Source organism: Syngnathoides biaculeatus, chromosome 6 (assembly GCF_019802595.1).
Source record: "Syngnathoides biaculeatus isolate LvHL_M chromosome 6, ASM1980259v1, whole genome shotgun sequence".
Lineage (NCBI taxonomy): Eukaryota > Metazoa > Chordata > Actinopteri > Syngnathiformes > Syngnathidae > Syngnathoides > Syngnathoides biaculeatus.
In genome coordinates, this window is record NC_084645.1 from 14256932 (window position 1) to 14278773 (window position 21842).

The 21842-nt window shown below is 41.1% G+C and overlaps 2 protein-coding genes across 11 annotated transcripts in view; one reads left to right on the plus strand and one right to left on the minus strand.

Annotated features, from left to right (window-relative positions):
- Positions 1 to 1566: 1566 nt before the first annotated feature.
- lrrc56 (leucine rich repeat containing 56) lies at positions 1567 to 16406 on the minus strand. Of its 8 annotated transcripts, none has more exons than XM_061821902.1 (14): positions 16269 to 16406; positions 16010 to 16093; positions 15717 to 15890; positions 14196 to 14283; positions 13764 to 13824; positions 9633 to 9729; positions 9321 to 9518; positions 7066 to 7234; positions 6794 to 6991; positions 6553 to 6620; positions 6149 to 6291; positions 4153 to 4349; positions 3697 to 4000; positions 1567 to 2319 (listed from the first exon to the last, which is right to left on the minus strand). In XM_061821902.1, exons 3-14 carry the CDS (start codon positions 15870 to 15872, stop codon positions 2232 to 2234), a joined length of 1767 nt encoding a protein of 588 aa, XP_061677886.1. In that variant the 5' UTR covers positions 15873 to 15890; positions 16010 to 16093; positions 16269 to 16406; the 3' UTR covers positions 1567 to 2231. The 8 variants fall into 8 exon arrangements, with proteins under 8 accessions (XP_061677886.1, XP_061677888.1, XP_061677884.1 ...); XM_061821904.1 differs by having other exon boundaries at positions 15717 to 15945; XM_061821900.1 differs by having other exon boundaries at positions 15717 to 16093.
- LOC133501841 (GTPase HRas) overlaps positions 16394 to 21842 on the plus strand; it is a 32142-nt gene continuing 26693 nt past the window's right edge. For 2 of the 3 annotated variants that reach the window (XM_061821914.1, XM_061821915.1), the window contains exon 1: positions 16394 to 16756. The gene's annotated coding sequence lies outside the window, so the exon portion shown is untranslated. The remainder of the gene's footprint in view (positions 16757 to 21842) is intronic. The other variant, XM_061821913.1, reaches the window with a different exon arrangement.

A 21842-nucleotide genomic window follows, 5' to 3' on the forward strand; every position in this document is an offset into this window, starting at 1 on the left:
TAGAGTGTCCAGTTAATGTTGTACATTTTTGGGATGTGGGAGGAAGAGAGAGAACCCAGAGAAAATCCACCGAGGCACGGAGAACATGCAAACTCCACACAGGGAGGGCCAGGATTGAACTCGGATCCTCAGAACTGTGAGGTCAACGGTTTCCAGCTCCGCCACCGTGCCGGCAAAAATTAATTAACTGTGGCTAATCCTATTGTGGTGAAAAAGATGAGTTCAGTGAAGAAATCACCTCAACAGAACCTGTCTGACAAAAAGAAGTTAGCCAAAATATCTCAATATCATGAGCACAGTGACAACTCATCCAAGAGGTCATCCACTGCACACTTCCACTGGGTCAGTTAAGGTCATTGTTCAAGAAACAACATGACCGAGATCCAAGGGGAATTGCTAAGGGGAAAAAATACACAACACTATCTTGCTTTATGTGAAACAGTAACTGACAATCACAAATTAATGATAGCTATTAACATTTCTGGGAGAGCATAGTTCATTTTCATAGACCACACCCAAGCTTGAGTTCCTCCAGGCCTCTTCAATCAGCAAATCACGGACGTTGTCTGACAAAGAGATCTGGACAAAAGTTTTCAAAAACCTGTAATGAAATGAATTAATCCTGAGTCTAGAAAGAGTAACAAAGGTACATTTAAAGCTTTAGCAGTCCAGCAAACTACGGTGAGAGCCATTACCCACAACTGGAGAAAACATGCCACAGTGGTGAAACTTTCAGCCTCCAAGCACAAATAATCTAGGAAGTCATCAAAGAACTAGGTACAACAGCTAAATAAATTGAGGCCTCTGTTGCCTCAGTTAAGGTCAGCGTTTATGACTCAAAAAGTGAATGGACAAAAATTGCATGTCTGGCAGAGTTCTAAAGTGAAAATCACTGCTGAACAAAATGGAAAAAAGTTGTCTTTTGCACAAAAAAGACCCTAAACCAAACAAATATTCAGAATAATTCCCAAGAGCTTTGAGAGATTATTAAATGGACTGAAGGGATGAAAGTTGACACTTTTGTAAGTGTATGTTTCGTTACATCTGGTAAATAATACAATTTCAGAAAAAGAATACAAGCAGTCAAACACGGTGGTGGTAGTCTTATGGGATGGGGCTACTTTGCTCCTTTTGGACTTGGACAATTTACTGGAATTAAAAATTGTGAGAGAATGTTTTGCCATCAGTTTGTGAGATAGAGCTGCAACCCACAGATAAAATCATCATTTAAAAAACATTTGATGTCAAATTATCTTGTTTGGTATTTAATTTTGCTAATCTTAAATATTGACATGAGGAATCTATGCAAAAAAAAATAATACTGGCAATATGATATGGGAGTAAATGCTTTTTCATGACACTAATACATTTCACAAGCTTTCAACCAATGCACTAACAAGCAACAAACAACCCACTGACAGTTAAACATCAATGGGGATCTTAGATTGCAGTACCTATAGTACTCACAGGGAGCAAAAAAAATAGCATTTTTAATTTGTAGCATTGACAAAACTTGATCATCTCGGGCAGCTGCTTATAATGGGCACACTATAATAGCATACCAGCTTCAGTGAGACTAGAATACCTCCTGTTTCCCTGACAAAGGCTAACATCTTCTCTGTGACCTTGGCTTGGAATACGTTCCTACTGCCATTTAGCCAAAAAGGTATTCTAGCTATCTGCTGAATTAATAGGATGAACTCACTCCAGTCTCCTTGTCTTCTCATCAAGCCTGCTGCAATGTAATGTTTAGGCATAGTGCCCTCAAGTGGCACAGAAGGCTATCACATGTGCCACCAGTTCAGACAGCAGAGAAATATTCAAACCAACCGTTTTTTAAACTTAAAAGTTTGCTATACAATCACATTTCTTATTTGAGCATTATACAACATACGTAGCAATACAAATATCAATATAAATAAAAATGCACAAATATATCCTCAGAAACTGGAAAAAAAAACCTGCTTTTTTTATCATTACTGCCCAGCATTTTTTTCAGTTACAGTTTCTCATTCCTATTAAAAGGTCATAAGAGAGGTAAAAGTAACAAGTCACCGTAAGACACAATGACAGTTAATAGTCAAGTGATTTTTCTTTGTTTTTACATCTTTGTGGGAGGGCCTCAATTATTGAATGAGTATTGTCACCTCTGAGGAAGAGGTTTCAACAAAGCATGAATAACATCTCTAGTCCAGACTTTTGCTAATTCTGGTGTCAGTCTCAATGTGTGCTCAGTCTGAAGGGACTTGAAGCTGCTGCTCTGTCCAGGAGCTTTGACACTTCACGTTTCTTGCCAGGGTGCCCAAGTCCATCTCTACACTGAAAGATGGGGATTTAATCTAATTAAATTCAAGCACAATTTAATCTGCAAACACATTTGTAATGTTGTATGTTCATTTTCATTACCATTCATGTTTCAGACAGCAGCTAGCAGACATTTCATGAAACTTTAATGTGATGACCCATCTATTCATCCATCATCTACCGCTTATCCGAGGTTGGGTTGTGGAAGCAGTAGCTTTAGCAGGGACTCCCAGACTTCCTTTTCCCCAGCCACTTCATCCAGCTCTTCCAGGGGGATCCAAGGCATTCCCAGGCCAGCTGAGAGACGCAATCTCTCCAGTGTGTCCTCTGTCGTCTCCACGGTCTCTTTCAGGTGTGACGTGCATGGAACACCTCACTAGGTAAGGGTTTAGTAGCCATCCAAATCAGATGCCCCAGCCACCTCATCTGGCTCCTCTCAATGCGTAGGAGCAGCGGCTCGAAAAATGAGTCCCTCCTGGATGACCGAGATTCTCACCCTATTTCTAAGGGAGAGCCCAGGCACAAGGAGGTCGGAGAGGGCATGCCACCTTTTTCTGACTGACGGCTTGATGAAACCAACAGAACTACCTCATCAGCACATCTGCTTCACAGTTCTGAGGACCAGGGTTAAATCTCGGCCCCACCTGTGTACAGTTTGCATGTTCTCCCTGTGCTGTGTGAGTTTTTTCCGGGTACCTGAGTTTCTTCCCACATCCCCAGAAACACGCAGGGTAGGTTAATTGAAGACTCTAAATTGGCTATAGGTGTGAATGTGGGTGCAAATGGTTGTCTTAGAAGTGCTCTGCGATTGGCTGGCGACCAGTTCAGGGTGTACCCGCCTTTCTTGTGAGGATAAGCAAAATGAAAGATGAATGAATAAATGTATCATCAATATAATATGGTGGCTGTAGAGCATTGGGCTCACAGTTCTGAGGACCGGGGTTCAAATCCCGGGCCGGCTGTGTGGAGTTTGGACATTCTCCCTGTGCCTATGTGGCTTTTCTCCGGGCACTTCGGTTTCCTCCCACATCCCAAAGACAATCATTAATTAGAAACTAAATTTCCCCTAGGTGTGATTGTGTGCAACTATTGTCTGTCTCCATGTGCCCTGCGATTGGCTGGAAACCTGTTTAGTGTGTAGCCTGCCTCCTGCCGGATGACAGCTGGAATAGGCTCCAGCACTCCCGTGAGCCTCGTGAGGATAAGCGGTTCAGAAAATAGATGGATGGATGATAATTGTAACCACATCTTATACACATGTATGCTATCTTTGGAGGGATGACATGTCCAACTTTCCTTAAGTATTTGCAATTATAAATACAAGCAAGCAATTATCTTATCTTTATCTTAAAGTTATCTTTATCTTTTTGACAATGGAATTTCAAGTTTTACCATGAATTCTTGAGCCGTCCTCCTCTAGATGATGATGGTTGAAACTTATTTGTCCTTGTGACCTGCTTCAATGGCAGGTCTGTCTGTGCAGTACTTGTACTTGTGACGTTCACAACTTTGTGCCCTTCACTGCAGGAATGAGGCTTATGTTCTGAATTCACCAGATTAATTTGAATCCTACGTGCATGGATTCCTATGGGCTTGTTCCGAACAGAGGCTGATTTTGAACTTAGAGGAGGACAAGGCGAACGTGTGATGTCACAGAAAAGGTGATCTACATCAAATGACTCAGATTTAAACTCATCTGAAAATGATGTCAGAAAAAAGGGAAAATTAGGCATTTTCAACAAGTCAACTTTCATTCCTTGATATCAGAGATCTGCCTACCCCCGATGTGACATATCCTTATTTGAAATGGGGGAAAAAATCCAATAGGTTAATTGGGAGAGATCTTACCTGTACAAACAGTCTTGAAAGATGATGATTTAGATGGCGTTGTGTCTAGGCTATCCACACAATGTTCTTCAGCACAACTGTCACTGCTTAGAACATGAAATCCTTCCACTTCCTCATCATGATCGGCCTCATTGTCGTTGCTATGCCGAACAACCAATATCTCTGAAAGTCTATCTCTTTCTATTGCTTGGAGAAACCTGGAAGAAATGAAAGAATCATGCAGATGACGTCAGTTAAAACTGATCAAATTTTAATTACCTTGACATGCACAAAGTTGGATAACACGTTATTGCGTTGATCAAAGTATAGGTACCCCTCGAGTGTAAGTGCAAATAGATGAGAACTAGTTGCCATTACTATATTTTTTCCCCACATTGGACTTGAACCACATCCTCCTATTCCAAAGGCCTGAAAGACTTGGACCTACCTCCCCCAGTGGATGAATACATTATTAATTCATTAAAACTGTATTTACAGTTGAAACCAGATGTTAACACACATTCAATTTTTTGTCTGTCAAAAGTGAAATCAGACTAAACTGCTGCTGTTTCAGGTCAGTCAGGTTCACCAGAATCATTTAATTTTGTAAATTCCTCCAATAACGAGAGATCATTTATTAGAGAATTTTATATGGTTTCCTCTGATTTAAAAAATGTACATACATTTACTTAGGATCGAGTAGTATTTCTTTTGAAGTGCATGACTTGGGTCAAACATTTTTGGGTAACCTTCCACAAGCTTCTGACGGGACTCTGCTGGAATCCTGGCCCATTCCTCCTGACAGAACTGGTTTCACTGAGGTAGGTTTATCGGTTGCCTTGATCACACTTGCATTTTTAGATCTACCCACACGTTTTTGATGGGATTCAGATCAGGGGTTTGTGTTGGACACTCCAAGACATTGACTTTGTTGTCCTCAAGCCACTTTTTCACCATTTTGGCAGTATACTTAGGGTCATAGTCCATTTGGAAGACCCATTTGCACCCAACGTTAAGCTTCCTGACTAATATTTTGAGATTTTAGAGATCTGCATTTAATGTTCTTTCTTCGTGATTCCTCTATTTTATGAAGAGCTCCAGTTCTTGCTGCACCAAAACAAACATTTCCCACAAAATGATGCGGCCACTTCCATGCTTCACAGTTGGTATGGTATTCTCAGGTCTACAAGCTTCCCCCTTTTTCTTCTATCTGTAACGCTGATCATTAGGCTGCTCCAGATTAGCATTTCATCAGATCACAGGACATGTCTCCAGAAGTTAAGAACTTAATCTTGGTGTGATTGTGAGTGCGACTGATATCTGTCTCCATGTGCCTTGTGATTGGCTGGCTACCAGTTCAGGGTGTACCCTGCCCAGTGCCCATTAATAGCTGGGATAGGCTCCAGCACTCCCATGCCCCATTGCTGCACCATCACTGTGCATTGAAGATTAAAAAATCACCTCCCAATCCTTGTCTTTCCTCACTATACATATCAATAGGTTTTGGGATTTGTAAAATGCTTACAAATGTTTTGGAAATTAATCTTTGTGTCAGCAGCTCACAACCCTGCCTAACTGAAAAGCAATGTGGTTATTATGTCAGGGAAATAAATGCTATACTTCACTTGTTTCTGCATTCACTGATCACTGCTCTGCATTCATTGACCACTCTTTGGTCCACTGCTGGTTGTTGAAGTGTTCAGAGTGGAACCAGAGTAGAAACTGAACAGCCAATGTTGGCCTTAAAATGGAACCTGGTGGAATCATTCAAAGTCAAATGAATATAGTCATAATTTTGGTATGATTAGGGAAATTCTTTGGTAGGCTGGATTGAAATGGCCAATGGGCCGCTTGTGGCTCCCGGGCCGTAGTTTCCCCACCAAGCACTGTCGGCTACCATGCTCCCTTAATTACGTACATCTGATTTTGTGTATTTGTATGGATTTTAAATGACCTATAATTTACTGTCAGGTGTTTAAATTTGTTATATTTTCCATCGAAGGAGTGAATTCCGTACCGGCTGTGTTTCTCCCTCCAAGCGCTAACTTCAGCAAGTACATCACCACTCTCTTTTGTATCAGCGTCTTGAGGGTCATACATGTGCGCTGGTGCATACATGGACAGATCACGGGGGATAGAAGTAGATATACAGGGTCCAATCTATGAGCAAAAACAAATATAGTATTGAAAAATTCAACTCAATATGGCAATACAGTGGGGTAAGGGAGAAATAAAATGTGCATATCTTACAATAACTTCATGATTACCAATCCAAGATAAATTAATCCCCTTAAAAATAATGCTCAACTAATACTGGCAAATGCAGCAACCAAAATATGGAAGTTCTAGCTCAACTGGATTGCACAGGAAAATGTACTTTCACAACAACATGAATTTCATCTCTTATGACACGCCACCTACCCTCAACTTTTCACGTCTTGCTCGGATAGCCCTGATAGGGTTTCCACAGAACAGAATCTTGCCAGCTCCTGCAGACCGTACATAAACAGACTAAATTTTTTTCAATATCTAAATCCTAGCTTTTGCATTGTTTTTGTTAAAATTGTCGAGAGCAATACTAAGATGGGACCCAGAAGCAAATCCATTCATAGAGCAAGTCAAGACTTTAGTAGTTAAACATTCGTGTGGACCAATATGTAACCATGCGTCAAGAGGCTGCCGTCTTCTTCGACTTCAGCTAACTCTGAATCCACAGAACAATCTATGGACACTGGGGAGCAAAGAAATCCAGAGGAGGTTGCCGATACAGGTCTGGATCCAGTTGTGCTTGCCAATGAGATGGCACAGAAGCTGGAGATTGAATGCCTGGCTGAGCTGGGCCGGCTAGATGCCTCTGCCTCTACAAAGACAACACTAACCGTGTTATTGAGAACACCTTGAAATAACAAGTCCCCAATAAAAACAAATACATACGGTCTTTAGTCGATGCTGGAGAGGAGTCCCGTAGGCAGTTTTGGAGAATAGCCCAGTCTTCCCACGGGGTGCTGCTTGGGCCGAACCTGCCATCTTCCACTCTTGCATTGTCAAGGTGACGGAGCTGTGGAACCAACTCCTTCACTGCATCACAATAACTATAGTCAATCTGGTGGGATGAGCAAAGGAAAGTATCAAAATATATTAATGTGACTGCTATTTCAAGGTTGAGAATTAAAGTTACAAGTTACCTACTCAAGTTTAAACTCAACATTTCTCATCTACCAATCCACACAAATTTTGTGCAGAAATAGAATAACAAGCAAGGGGAATATGAGATGAGAACGCGTAAGGCTTAGGAGAGAGGAAATGGGGTGTTGTGTGTTCTTGTGCATTGGAAAGAGTTTGGCCAACCCAAGAAACCCCTCAGTTCCTACAAAGCGCAAGTCCAATACATATTCAGCGGAACCTTTTCCTTCATTGCCCTAGTTTGCTAATTAGTTCTGTTGGTGAATAGAGAACTAAACTCCCTTACAGTGGCCCAAAAATTTTCCACACTGTTTTAAATCAGCAGAAGATGGAAACCACGTACTGCATTACATACTGGCGCAGCATATATCCAATATATATACACAGGCCAGTACGGAGTTGTGGTCAGTTGCCAGTGACCACCACATACGAATATTGAGGCTGCCCTGCCATTTATTCATTTTAAATGACAATGTGAACCCTCAACTCATCTAGACTATTGGTGAACAATCTTCCTAGCCAACACCAAGATGGTAAAGTTCTCCTGCCGCAATTCACACACAGGATACCTTTTTACACGCAACATCAGTTCTGCTACATTTGTCATAGGAATAAACCCAAAATGGTTTCCCTTAGTGTTATCACATATGAAAGTACATCACAAAATTATGAGTGCGTGCATGTGCATCCGCTTGTGTGTTGGGGAAGGGGTGCTATACTATAACTGCAAAGACAGCCTGCTTAATTTGTGTGCCATTTTAATTTCAGTTATTAGAAACACAGTCATATGCAAATGTTTTTATTAACTTTGTTAAAGTAACCCTAGTCTCAACCCTTTTTATAGCTTGGACATAAAAATATGTACAAAGTTATAAAGTCGAGACTCATTCAAAGAGGATTAGAAGGATGTGTGCGCGTGCGTGTGTGCGTGTGATTGCGTGTGATTGCGTGTGTGTGTGTGTGTGTGTGTGTGTGTGTGCATGTGGCATAGGGTGCCATCATAAAAATAAAATGCATGAATTGCAGTAGATGTAATTTATCGATGTGTTATTTGGGACTATAAGTTTAAATAGGTGAATTGGTTTGTTTTGCTTGTTGCTTGTTTGTTTTGCAAAATAGTGTGACTAACGATAAACAATACATTCATGTGGTGGTGGTACACTTAAGCAATTCTTTATACATGTATGTCAATAATATGGTTATGGTAATGCTCAAAATTAATGTTTTTTCTCCAGGGCAAGTGTTAGAAGTCTTTGTTTTCAGAGCTGACTGCTAGGCAATCAAGTCAAACAAATGATAAAATAAAAGCAAAGCCTTTTTTTAATGAATCGACCTGATTTGTCTTTCACTACCTATTGCAAACAACACTTCTTGTTCCCAGAAAAATATTTTGTCGGATCATATCTCGAGCCACTTTCAATCTTATCCCAACCTGAGGATTCACATAGATATTACGGCATATATGGTAATACCACAACCAAAGCCAAAAAGTAGCCATTGGCAAGGTGGCTAGAAAGGAAGCCAGCTGGTCCAAAATTATCAAATATAATTTTGCATTTGTTGTACCATTATTTTGGAATACTAGAAGAAGTACCGATTTGATTCTGATTCATTAGTCATTCATTTCTGTCAAAATGAAAAGCGAATCGGGGTTTGTAAGGGTGAGTCTGAGCCCTACCAAAAATCTGATTTATTATGAATTAAGCTACTGTGACATCATGCATTAAACATTACATAAAATTGTACATGTATAAATGTTTCAAAACAAATAATTGTTGAAGATTAAATTTTAATTTATTGTACTTAAACGTTAAACTCGATTAATAAAAGTTTAAGCAGGCCATATGCATGTAGCTACAAGCTTCATTGTGTTTGTTTTTATTGTATTAGTGTTGAATTCAGTTAATATTTTGTGTACCACTCAGAAGAAACTGGCATACCAGTCGTCTTCCACGTACCACGCATTAAGATTCCCTGAACCGCAGTATAAAAATACATTGACCTACTTGTGTAGTCGTGGGGTTTGGCCGCAGACACACAGGATTTCCTTCCAAGGTGAGGGTCTGTAGTTTGCCACACAACCCGAGATACTGAACCTGGACAAGGTCATCTACATTATTTCCTTTAAGATCTAACACTTGTAGATTCTCCAGCATGCCAACCTGACTCAGGTCTGTCACTTTGTTAAAGGCCAAGTACAATTCCTTAAATGGAGAAGATAAAACAACAAAAAACACTTGAATTTTGAATTGAAATGAAACATTTAATATCTGACATTTTAGTATCTGACATTAATCTGTCTGATTTGTGAACTGTACCCTGAGAGAAGAGAGAGTCGAAATGCCATCCAAATCTTGTAGGCTGCAGGAAGACATCCAAAGAACCTGTAGGTGGGATAAGCTGATTCCAAGGTCTCTATGAAAAACAAAACAGCACTAATCAAGTTATTTTACGTTACTGTTGCAGTTACTGTACTGAAACAGTACTGAAATCTAATGCCAGTTTTGTACTTAGTTTCTCTTTGAATTTTTTAACAGTTGTTGTGACAAGTTTCACAAGGTTCTATGCATAAACCTTACTTTCTGCTACCATTCAACATATCACTCGTAAACAGCTGTGAAACGCCATGCTTTCTGAATGACAATCACTTACCAAAACAGTCGTACTTTAAAATGTATCTCCTGGAGGCTTTCTTTTTAAAGCTATCTTAAACATTTTTAAAAGCAAAGTTCATGTTTAGTTCCTAAAGTAAGGGGAGAGCAAAAAACTTGGAAATAAAAAATGATACAATATCAATTTATTTATAATAAGATTTATTATAGAATGGTTGACTAGATTACCTGAGGAAAATCTGAGAGAAATAGTGTTAGCAATACATCGACCGCTAAATCAATAAACTAACCAGCTCTTCCGTCACTGGTTCTCTTCTTGTTCACCTGATGTTCCCCCTGAGGGGGCTGCCGTTGTTAGTGGCTAGTAAACTATGCAAAACTTGCACACACACGTCCTCAATATTTTTTGGGTAGCCTTCTTCTCATCTGCCATCCACCAATGTGCTATTCAGGTGCGTCGTGAGGTTCAGAGACTTGTGGTGACCTAGCTTCCACCAAAGAAAATTGTCTAAGGGGTTGGGGGGACTGATTTTTTTCCCCCCAAAATGTAATTTTTGAATGGGGGAAAGGATATTGGGGAGAACAACATTTGTTTAAAATGGCCTGACTCATACCTGAAATCTATTTCAACTTCAAAAAATTTGCTTAAAAAATTAACACATATACACACAGACACATACCATGGTGTCTCACCCAACCACTCGGCGCGCTAGGGAGAGTGGTGACTACATGTGGGGTGTAGAATAGGAAATGAAGATGAAAAAAAGCAAAGAAAGTAGCCCTGACAGTTTTAACAGCCATGTGCTAACTGAAAAATCAAGTGAAAAGGAATTATACTACAAGCTTTTTTTATATACATATATATCGAGCCTGCCATGCGTAAATCCAGTGCATGATTTCCTAATATCGATACAATCGATTGATTACATTTTAATTCAATATATTTATGTCCAGAGCTTACTTGCCGGGTCAGGTCGATCCAGTTGGATTGTAGGAATATAACTCGGTACACCAATATGATGAAGGAATTGCTACACCATTAGCAGATCGGTAAGTAGGTAGTAACTCATCCTAATTGTTTTTTCTGCAATTGGTAACAATTTAAAGTAGGATTTACAGAATCAGGATTTTTGGGGCTAATCACCGATCAGTCTTCTTCTTCTTTCGGCTTGTCCCGTGAGGGGTCGCCACAGCGAGTCATCTTTTTCCATCTAAGCCTATCTTGTGCATCCTCCTCTCTAACTCTAACACCCACTGTTCTCACATCCTCCCTTGCAACATCCATTAACCTTTTCTTTGGTCTTCCACTCACTCTTTTGCCTTGCAGCTCCATCCTCAGCACCCTTCTACCAACATACTTACTCTCTCGCCTCTGAATATGTCCAAACCATCGAAGTCTGCTCTCTCTCACCTTGTCTCCAAAACATCCAACTTTGGCTCACCCTCTAATGAGCTCATTTCTAATCCTATCCAACCTGTCCACACCAAGCGAGAACCTCAGCGTCTTGATTTCTGCTACTGCCAGTTCTGCTTCCTGTTGTTTCTTCAGAGCCATAATCTCTAATCCGTACATCATGGCCAGCCTCACTACTGTTTTATAAACTTTGCCCTTCATCCTGACAAATACTCTTCTGTCACATAGAACACCAGACACCTTCCGCCAACTGTTCCACCCCGCTTGAACCCGTTTCTTCACTTCCTTACCACACTCTCCGTTGCTCTGTATTGTTGACCCCAAGTATTTCTCCCTGGAGCTTCACTCTTCCTCCTCCGCCCCTCTCATTCACGCACATGTATTCTGTTTTACTTCAGTTAATCTTCATTCCCCTCCTTTCCAGTGCATGCCTCCATCTTTCTAAATGTTCCTCCGCCTGCACCTGCTTTCAGATCACAATATTATCTGCGAACATCATGGTCCAAGGGGAGCCCAGTTTAACCTTGTCTGTCAGTCTATCCATTACTACCGCAAACAGGAAGGGGATCAGCGCGGAACCCTGATGTAGTCCCACCTCCACCTTATATTCTTCTGACACACCAACGGTACATCTCACCACTGTTCTGCTGCCCTCATACATGTCCTGTACTATTCTAACATATTTCTCCCCCACACCAGACTTGCGCATGCAGTACCACAGTTCCTCTCTTGGTACTCTGTCATAGGCTTTCTCTAGGACTACAAAGACACAATGTAGCTCCTTCTGACCTCTGTAGTTTTTCCATGAGCATCTTCAAGGCAAATAGTGCAGCGATCAGTGAGTTTAAAAAAAAAAACTGATCACCTATCCGATCACAAGATGGGGCAATGTGTCTATTTTTAAATGACCTGTGCATTTACGCTATATAAGTAAGTAAGTTTCTTTCAGCTTGTCCCTTTTGGGGTCGCCACAGCGTGTCATCTCAGATGTACGCACTTATATGTTTGGCACAATTTTTACGCCGGATGCCCTTCCTGATGCCAGTGAGGCATAGTGACAGACAGAACAAGAGTTGGCTGAAAGTATATACACAAATTGATCTGTCCAGGTTTTGTGACATTGTTGTTTGATATGCCATGAGATTTTTAATTGTAAATATGCACCTTGGCTCCATAAAGGTTGGAAATCAGATAATATATTCAGATTATTCAGGTGAAATCAACATTACAACAAAAGATATAATGTGTGCTAACTTATTGTAATTAAATTACTTGATTGTAATTAAATAACTTACACCTTGGTCTGGTCACCAACCAATCACAGGGATGTAATATACTAAACACAATTTTTTAAATGTTATGTTACGAATGGCGTACATTTTAAGCAGAGGTTTTTTGTTCTACAATTCTAAGTTGAATAACTTTGACAGAACTAGAAATCGTCACCGGAAAATACCAACTTTAGGCTCAGCGGTACACATAAACACATACATATACATATAAAGGACCTTTTTTTGGCTGTGTGTGTGTGTGTCAGTTTTGCCCCTTTCCAGACAGTTCTAAATCTTATCAGTGTGATTTGTGTTATGAGTGTATTGGTTCTGATTTTAGGGTCTGAAACAGGTTAGGGACGACAATCTGAAATAATAAATTGGATGAGTATTTATGGCCAAAGGTCTTCCTGTTTATGGGGGAATACCGAGTTCTCCTGAGTCATGACATGGTGAATTGTGACGAAAACAGAATATAGCAAATCAAGAAGAACTCTTACCCAACAAAAGTAAAAGACCACAAATAAAAACAAGCATGTATTACTCAAGGTCGTTTTATTTTGTACCAAGGTGGATTCTATGGACAGCAAGTTATATGTTCCAACACAACTCGTTTTTTAAAGACAACGTCCTTTTCCAAGGGTCCCAGCTCCAGCAACTGGGGAACATTTAGGAGAAATTGACGCATATAAGGATCAGTTTCCTCTTTTCTGTTTTGTGACCTCACGTGTGATCACACAAGATATCAAGATTGATAATGGAACAGAATATTTGTGTGTGGTATTCTGTGTTGATATTATCAGAGCACACCACCACACAATATGACCAAAACTGTTAGATGCCAGATTTTTCTATCTTCATGTGGCGTCTGTTAAAGATGAATAAGCTTTTATGACAGGAAATGGTTTCATGTGTGTACAAGGCCTTAGGAACACGTTTTTCATTTTCTATGCGCTTTATCACACTTTTATTGTCATGATTATTCCTTTTTTATTACTTGACTGCAGTAAATGTATTGAGGACAAGCAGCAGAGAAAATTAAGCTTGTTAAACTCTCAAACCTGAAATCAACAGATACATGTGAACGCCAAACCAGGATGAAAACATGAAGATTTATTTAATGTCATGTTATTGTGTCATTTTTTTACTCACCGTACAGACGTGAGTACACTGTTGTTCATTCTGAGAAGCACCAGCCTTGGCAAGTAAGAACCTACAGGATGACATCAACTATTTTAATGACAAATAGGATGACCATTTTAATTAGTCTCACTATGTCACCAGTTTAAACTAAGCCAAACTAAGCCAGGTGCACCAGTTTTTGCTCCTCACTAAATTAACACTTTTTTAAAATTGTCAATAATGTCCTTCGTGTCATGGTGGACGTGAAAATAGTGTTACTTTTACAGGTATTTATTTTACATAAATAATAGCTATCCACACAAGAAAGTGTAATGTACATTAAAAAAATACAACATGCACAGATAGATACATACGGAACTGCTTTTGTGTAATAGTAGTCAGACGTTTCCTGAAAGAACAATGAAGTATCTGAAGATTACAGATGTCTGATATGCAGCTCACCAAAGTTACCCAGGCTGTTTTCTTGAGTATCCACGCACATTTCCAGTGAGGACACCCGTGACAGATCTTTTGTTCCACACAGTAATTCCTGTGAAAGACAAGCTTGAATCAGCACAGTTGCCCAAGATGTACTGTTCATTAGACAAGATTTCAGCAGCCGCCAGCATAAACACAAATAAAGGGAACTGCAGTGTACACACATAAAATATAGTGGGGCAAATTCATACTTTTGATCTAGAAACAGTATAGTGACTGTGGACCATATAAATACATACAATTCTATAGCAACCTAATTAATATCAATGAACGTTCACCAATACAAATTAGATTGTTATTGAAAGTAATCATTTTTTGCTTTTGTTAATATTTAAAATTTTATTGCAGGTAAGGTTCACTTTGGGCAAGAAGCAGGCTACGCCCAAGAACAAGTGATTTCGTGTGCCGTTAGAGATCATCATGGGAAATTACCCATCCATCCATCCATCCATTTTCCTTATCCCCACTCGGGTTGTGAGTGTGCTGGCTATCTTTGGGCGAGAGGCTGAGTACACGTTGAGCTGGTCGGCAGCCAATCACAGACCACTCAAACACATACATATTCATACGGGCAATTTCATGTCTTCAATTCACCTACCGCACGTGTTTTTGTCATGTGAAACAGGAGTAAACTCGCGCAGTCATGAGAAGAACATGCAAACTCCACACAGAGGAAGCTGGATTTGAACCAGGTCCCTAGAACTGAGAGATAGATGTGCGAAGCAGTCGGTCACTGTGCCGCCCGGGAAATGCCAGATTTTTGGTAAATTTTCTGAAAATGATCATTCATTATTTACAAATATATCTTGCGCCGCTGGTAAAGCATTGGCCTCACAGTTCTGAGGTTCTGGGTTCAATCCCGGACCCGCCTGTGTGAAATTTGGATGTTCTCCCCATGCCTGCGTGGGTTTCCTCCAGGCACTCCGGGTTCCTCCCACATCCCAAAAACATGCAACATTAATTGGACAGTCTAAATTGCCCCTAGGTATGATTGTGAGTGCGGCTGTTTGTCTCTATGTGCCCTGCGATTGGGTGGCAACCAGTTCAGGTTGTACCTCAACCTACTGTCCATTGACAGCTGGGATAGGCTCCAGCACTCCCTCCGACCCTCGTGAGGATAAGCGGCGAAGAAAATGGATGGATGGATATCTTTGTATACATAACTATGCCAACAAAATATAATAAAAAGCAGAACAATAAAATGTTCCTTGCTTCACACCTATGGGTAGTCTTCACCTGACATACGTTTTGGGAATGTAGGAAGAACCTGAACAAAATTTGACTAAGAACGCCAGAGCCAAACCCAGAACATCTTCAGTGCGAAGCACATGTGCTCACAACTACTCTAGTGAGTTCACTGAATTAATTTTCTTTATTTAGGTGCTTGTAACCCATTATATAACATGTGTTGGCTCAACCCGAATCTGTAAAAATGAACCGAAATTACATGATCAATGAACAATGTATGTCTTTCTGTAACATTACCAGCCTCTCCTGGAGCGAATAGAGCTCGACTGTTTTGCCAGCCTCCTCACGAACTTTCGGGGCAGGAGCTGGGTTGAGGGGGCCTGAGTCATCCATCACAGTCACCCGGACCCGGCCAGAACCAGGCCGAACTTGGCGGCGACACGCGAGATCCATTCTTAATGCTAATGACAGCTACGATGAAAATATAGCGTTGCAAAAAAGAGGCTTGCCTGACTCCGACATTTCCCTGCGTTTTGTGAAAAAGATAATTCATCCATGTTTGTCACCACTCGGTGCGGTTAAATGTTTACCTGACAACTGCTCTCAACTTCCTGGATACGGCATGAGCACTGTGACTTTGACGGTCACTTTATGGGAAATGTAGTTTAAGGCACCTAATAAACAGTGAAAAGGTATTCTGGAAAAGTGTGGCTACGCAAATGGATCTTAAATAGCGCAAGAGCGGCATGTAATTAAGATACGTCTATTAATTACATGCCGATTTTTCTGCACAAACGCTTATCCCTGACTTCAGTTAAGTATGCATCTAAAAACCATGCGGAATTTTACCTTTAAAGGAAAGACAAATCTCTAAAGTTGAATTGATCATTTGCTCAAAACAATGTAAGTCAGTATGCTGTTCCTGTGAGTTGCGCGCGCTCCCGCGAAAGGCGCGCTCCGGTCTCGAGTTCGACAGGCGGGGACGGCTCGTGCACATCGGGGCGGTTCTGAGTGGGTCCGCGCTGGGCGTGGGCTTCACGCACACCCCGCTGCCCATCCTTTCGCCTGCTCCCACACTGGAGCCACATTGTTCGACGCGGTTCCATTTCGCTCGAATCAATGACTGCTCCCGTGTCGATCGGTGCTTTCTAGCAGAGGAAAAGTGAGCTTTTCGTTGTAGATCACAACCATTCGGTGATTTGAAGACGACCGGAAACGGTGCAAACACTGGATTTCTTCAATTGAAGAAGGAACTTGAGTTGGAACACCTTTTTTCCCCCCCTTAACATCTCTCATCTGGCAGACGAAACATTGCTAAGTAGACAGCACCGCTTGTTGTAAGTATGCAGTAAACAAATTGCAGTGCCCGAAATATGTTAATTACGAATAATGTGCGCGTTTTGTACTGTGTTCTTTTTACTGCCCACTGTTAGGACGTTTTAGCTAGCAGTGGTGAGGGTTAAATTGACAACCAGCCATCTTTTCCCAGTTACACGCGTTGATTTTGTCCGCGTACGTGTGTGTGTTCCTAATAAATATTGCATGCTAAATTCGCACAATTATCATTCAGAACAACGACGACCCCCTGAGTACATCGTTCAGCTTAGGAGGAGAGTTCTGGATGTCTCAGTTGCCACCAAAACATAATATTAAGTCGTACAAATTCAGCCAGTTTTATTGATTGCATTGTTAAACAAATAAAAGAAACCGGACTGTTGTTGTCGCCGGAGGGAGACACCCTGTCACACTGGGGAAAACTGCAAATGTATCACTGCGGAAGTTGGATTCCTCTACCAGTCTTGAAGACTGTTATGATGCTGCCTCCCTAAAACATTGGCAAAGGAGGGGCTGACTGGCAGGCTGTACAATAATTGCCCAATTGTGTCTGAACTGTACAATATACATTGACTCATCGACCACTACACTAGGCACACCTGCACATTTCAACAGGATTCCACATCACAGCTTTATGATAAACGTCTGCCTTTATGAAGATCACAATGCCGAGTTGTGATTGACACTGTCACGTCGGTATTCATGGAACAACATGATGATGATTGTGGGTGTAGTTTTCAGTGATGGAGAACTTAGGTGCATCATACTGAACGTGGTTACGAGTTGTGTTGCTTGTGTGGAGATGACTGATTGTGTTCTATCTATCTATCTATCTATCTATCTATCTATCTATCTATCTATCTATCTATCTATCTATCTATCTATCTATCTATCTATCTATCTATCTATCTATCTATCTATCTATCTATCTATCTATCTATCTATCTACTGAGCCACTTATCCTCACAAGGGTTATCAATCAATCAATCAATCAAAAGGAATGTTCACCTCAGCCATTACAAGAGTCGATGACAGAATGCTGATTAAGCCTTTGAGCTTCTGACACATCTAATTCACTGACTATCCTATACATTCCCCACACTCGATCACTTGGTGGTGCTCTAAAATGAGGTAGCGGAAATGACTATAATACCAGTAAACGGGCAGGCCCATACGTGGACAGCACATAGGTCAACTGAGCCTGTGTCCGAAATCACCATCTTGGCCATTTTCCTGTGGTGTCCGAATGGTTAGTGATCGAATTCAGTCCCTTAAATGTTACACTCACAACTTCCAACAATGGATTGGAAAAAGTATTGAACAACTGATAGTTACTCACATTGTCCTGATATACAGTATCATAATGCATTGACTCTTTGGAGAAAAAATGGGCGGGACTGAATGAGTTGCATGAAGGGAGTGAATTTTCGGTATAACAATAACTTTTCATTAGAGCGTGGAATGTTGGCATTTTTATCATAATTTACAGTAAAACCATCTTTTTTTTAATAATTTGAAATTTAAGGATTGTGCGATAGGTCCTTAATGGAGCATCGTGTAGTGTCCAAAAGCTGTTATGAATGAGCTCACTATTGAGTCCTCTACAGTACATTGAATCAGAATCAGCTTTATTGGCCAAATATGTAAAAACGCAAGGAATTTTTCTCCAGTAGTCGGGTGCCCTGGTACGATGTTCAGAACAAAGAACAGCAAAGTAACAAGAACAAAAACAACAGACATTTCTGTTTATCTGAACTATTCCTTATAAGAGTCACAGATGTGCCAGATGTAAAGTCTTCTTCATTTAGAACAAGTAGGAGATAAGAGTGTGTCAACGTCCCACATTGTGTTAAGATTGTATAGAGTGCCTTTACCCATTCGCGGTTTCCGTTATAGACCAGTGCAATGACAGTTGATCAAAGGGTGCTGTTTGAAGTGACAAATCATGCGATGGTCTACAAAACATATTACTAATGCTAATACTGATTGGACCGGCAGGATGAGAGTGTGTGTCACAATAATAGCACAAGGCAGAAAATAGTAGGTTCGCTGATCCAAGAATTTAACGACTTAATTGCCAGAGGGAAAAAAATGTTTGAATACCTTTTTAGTTTTGACTTGGATTGATCTGTAGCGCTTTTCCAACGGAAGGAGCTGGAAGAGCTGGTGGCCAGGATGTGGAGGGTCCAAAATGATCCTGCCAACTCTGGACCTAGTTCGTGTTACGTGCAAGTCTTCAATAGTGGGTAGATTGGTGCCGACAATCCTTTCAGTGGTTTTGATTGTCAATTGCAGTCGGAGTTTGTCTTTTTTTGTGGTGGCCCCAAACCAGACTGTGATGGAGGTACACAGTACAGATTGGACGACCACTGTGTAGGACTTTCTAAGCTGCTCCTGTGACAGGCCATGCTTCCTCTGAAGCTGCAAGAAGTACATCCTTTGCTGGGCTTTTTAAAGGACTGAGTGGATGTTCGTCTCCCACTTCAGGTCCTTTGAGACTTTGATTCCCAAGAACTTGAAGATCTTGACAGTTGACACAAGACAGTGGGACAGGGTCAGGGCCAGCTATGTTGAATGATGCTTCCTGAAGTCCACAATCATATCTGCAGTCTTGAGTGTGTTCAACGCCAGGTTGTATTGACCACACCAAAGAGCCAGTCTCGCCACTTCCTGTCGATATGCAGACTCGTCACTGTCTTTGATGAGGCCGATAACCGTGGTGTCATCTGCGAACTTCAGGAGTTTTGACAGTCAGATAGCTTCAGATGCAGTCGTATGTCCAGAGCGAGAATAGCAGAGGGGAGAGGACACAACCTTGGGGTGCCTCGGTGCTGATAGTGTGCGTGGATGAGGTAATGTCCCCCAGCCTCACCTGCTGTGTCCTGTCCATCAGGAAGTTGTAGATCCTCTGGGAGATGGCAGGCGAGACACTGAGCTGGAGAAGTTTGGAGGAGAGGAGTTCAGGGATGAGTATTAAAGTGTTAAACGCAGAGCTGAAGTCCACGAACAGGATCCTCGCATAGGAACCCTCACTGCCGAGTGTGCAGTAGTGCAACACTACATAGGGAGTAGTTGGTGAGTGAACAATTTGGACACAGCCTGAGCCTCAGAGAAACGAGAAAGTATGTGTGGTTGGAAGAAGCAGGAGGGGGCCAGACAAGCCTTTTGCTCATGTCATACCGAAGCAAAGAAGGATTTTTTTGTAATGCTAAATTCCTGTGTTAGGGGGTGCGAAAAATTGATGATACTGTAGCTTTGAATTGTTTGTGGCAAAAATATAGCATTACTTGTGATACAGTTGAGTCAGTCCCAACTGTTTAGTAGGGTTCATGTTGCGATTTTTAAAATCATAAAATGACCACAAAAAAGTATTGTCCTTATAGTGTGTAGTGTATTTTGAGATGAGCAACACAGCACAACACACTCCTCTGCCAATGGACAGGTGCTGCTTTCACACCATTTTCCCTACAAATTAGAACATCTGAGCTGTGACTGTAGAATTAACTCAAGCGATGCATTGTCAAACCTGTCTGTGTTCACATAGCCATTAAAGCTTCGTGCATTTAGATAATTACAGTAGATGCATGGCAACATCAGCTCAACAAACAATTTCTTTAAAGATCAAGGCATCATTGTATTTACCTGCCTTAACTGTAGCTTGTATGTAGCTAATTGTTGAGGTTGTCCTTTATGGCATGCAACAAGCAATCCCTTGAGTACTCGGAACAGCGTAAGCAAAGGAATTTGGTGACTGTTCAGTTGACGTCTTTTTAAATTTTGTATTTTTTTTTTTACAATATAGTGTACACAACCACACGTCTGTGATTTTCATCTGTCATAACATCCACTTTAAACTATTTTTAGACAAAACTATTTCTGTCAGAAACCACAAATGGACTGTTTTCAGATGAAACATTTTAGTGGCCCAAAATTTCTGTGAATCACTATATAGTTTTATTTTTTTGTTTGTTTGTTTACGGCGTCTAAGGCGATTCTAATTGAAATAAAAGGCAGGAAAAGCAGGGTGTCCAGAATCAGGACCACGAAAAGCTGGAAAGATACCAAGGGCTGTAGGACTTGAGAACTTGAGAAAATGAGGATGGCGATGACAATACTGGTGCCAGTACTGATCAGGACACTAAGGGCAGTAATCCCGAAGCTGGGTGGGAAGCTCCAGTAGATACCAGCAGTCTTAAAACTTTGCAAAACAAATATGAGCATTCCTCTTGATCGAGCTCCAAGTGAACAACGTCCGCCCCAGGCACTGTTAACCTGTGGGGCGTCGGTACAAATTCAGCTACTGTGGGTTAAAGACAAAGAGGAGGAAAGTGGATTCTTCAGCCAAAGAAGAAGAAGAATGCACAAAGTCTACAACTGAGTGTGGGGACTTTCAGTGTTGGGACTATTACCGTAAAAGCTCAGGAGTTGGTTGACGTGATGATTAGGAGGAAGCTTGATAGTGACTGAAAGTGTGCGAAAGTTGAAAGCAATAAGGGTTAAAGTTTAGGGGTAGGGTTAAATGACAGTAATTTACCATGGAGTAGATGAGAAGAGAAATGGAGTAGGGGTTGATTTAAAACAAGAGCTGGCTCAGAATGTCTTGGAGGTGAAAAGAGTATCATATCGAGTGATAAGGCTGAAACTTGAAGTTGAAGGTGTTATGTTTAATATGATTTGCAGCTGTGCCCCACAAGTAAGATGTGACCTACAGTTGAAAGAGAAATTCTGGAAGGCACTAGATGAAGTAGTTGTGAGCCTCCCAGACAGAGAGAGTGTTGTGATTGGTGCAGATTGTATTGGGCTTGTTGGTGAAGAAAACGGGGACGATGAAGAAGTGATGGGTAAGTGCTGTATCCAGGACAAGAACTTTGAGCTGACAGATGGTGTGGACTTTGTAAAAAGGATGGAAATGGCAGTAGTGAACAATTTTTTTCCATAAGAGGCAGGAACATAGGTTAGGCTACAAGAGCAGGGGTAGAAGTACCCAAGTGAATTACATTTTGTGCAGACGATGTAATCTGAACGAGGTTGCTGACTGTAGGGTAGTGGTAGGGGGGAGTCTGGCTCAACAGGATAGGATGTTGGTGT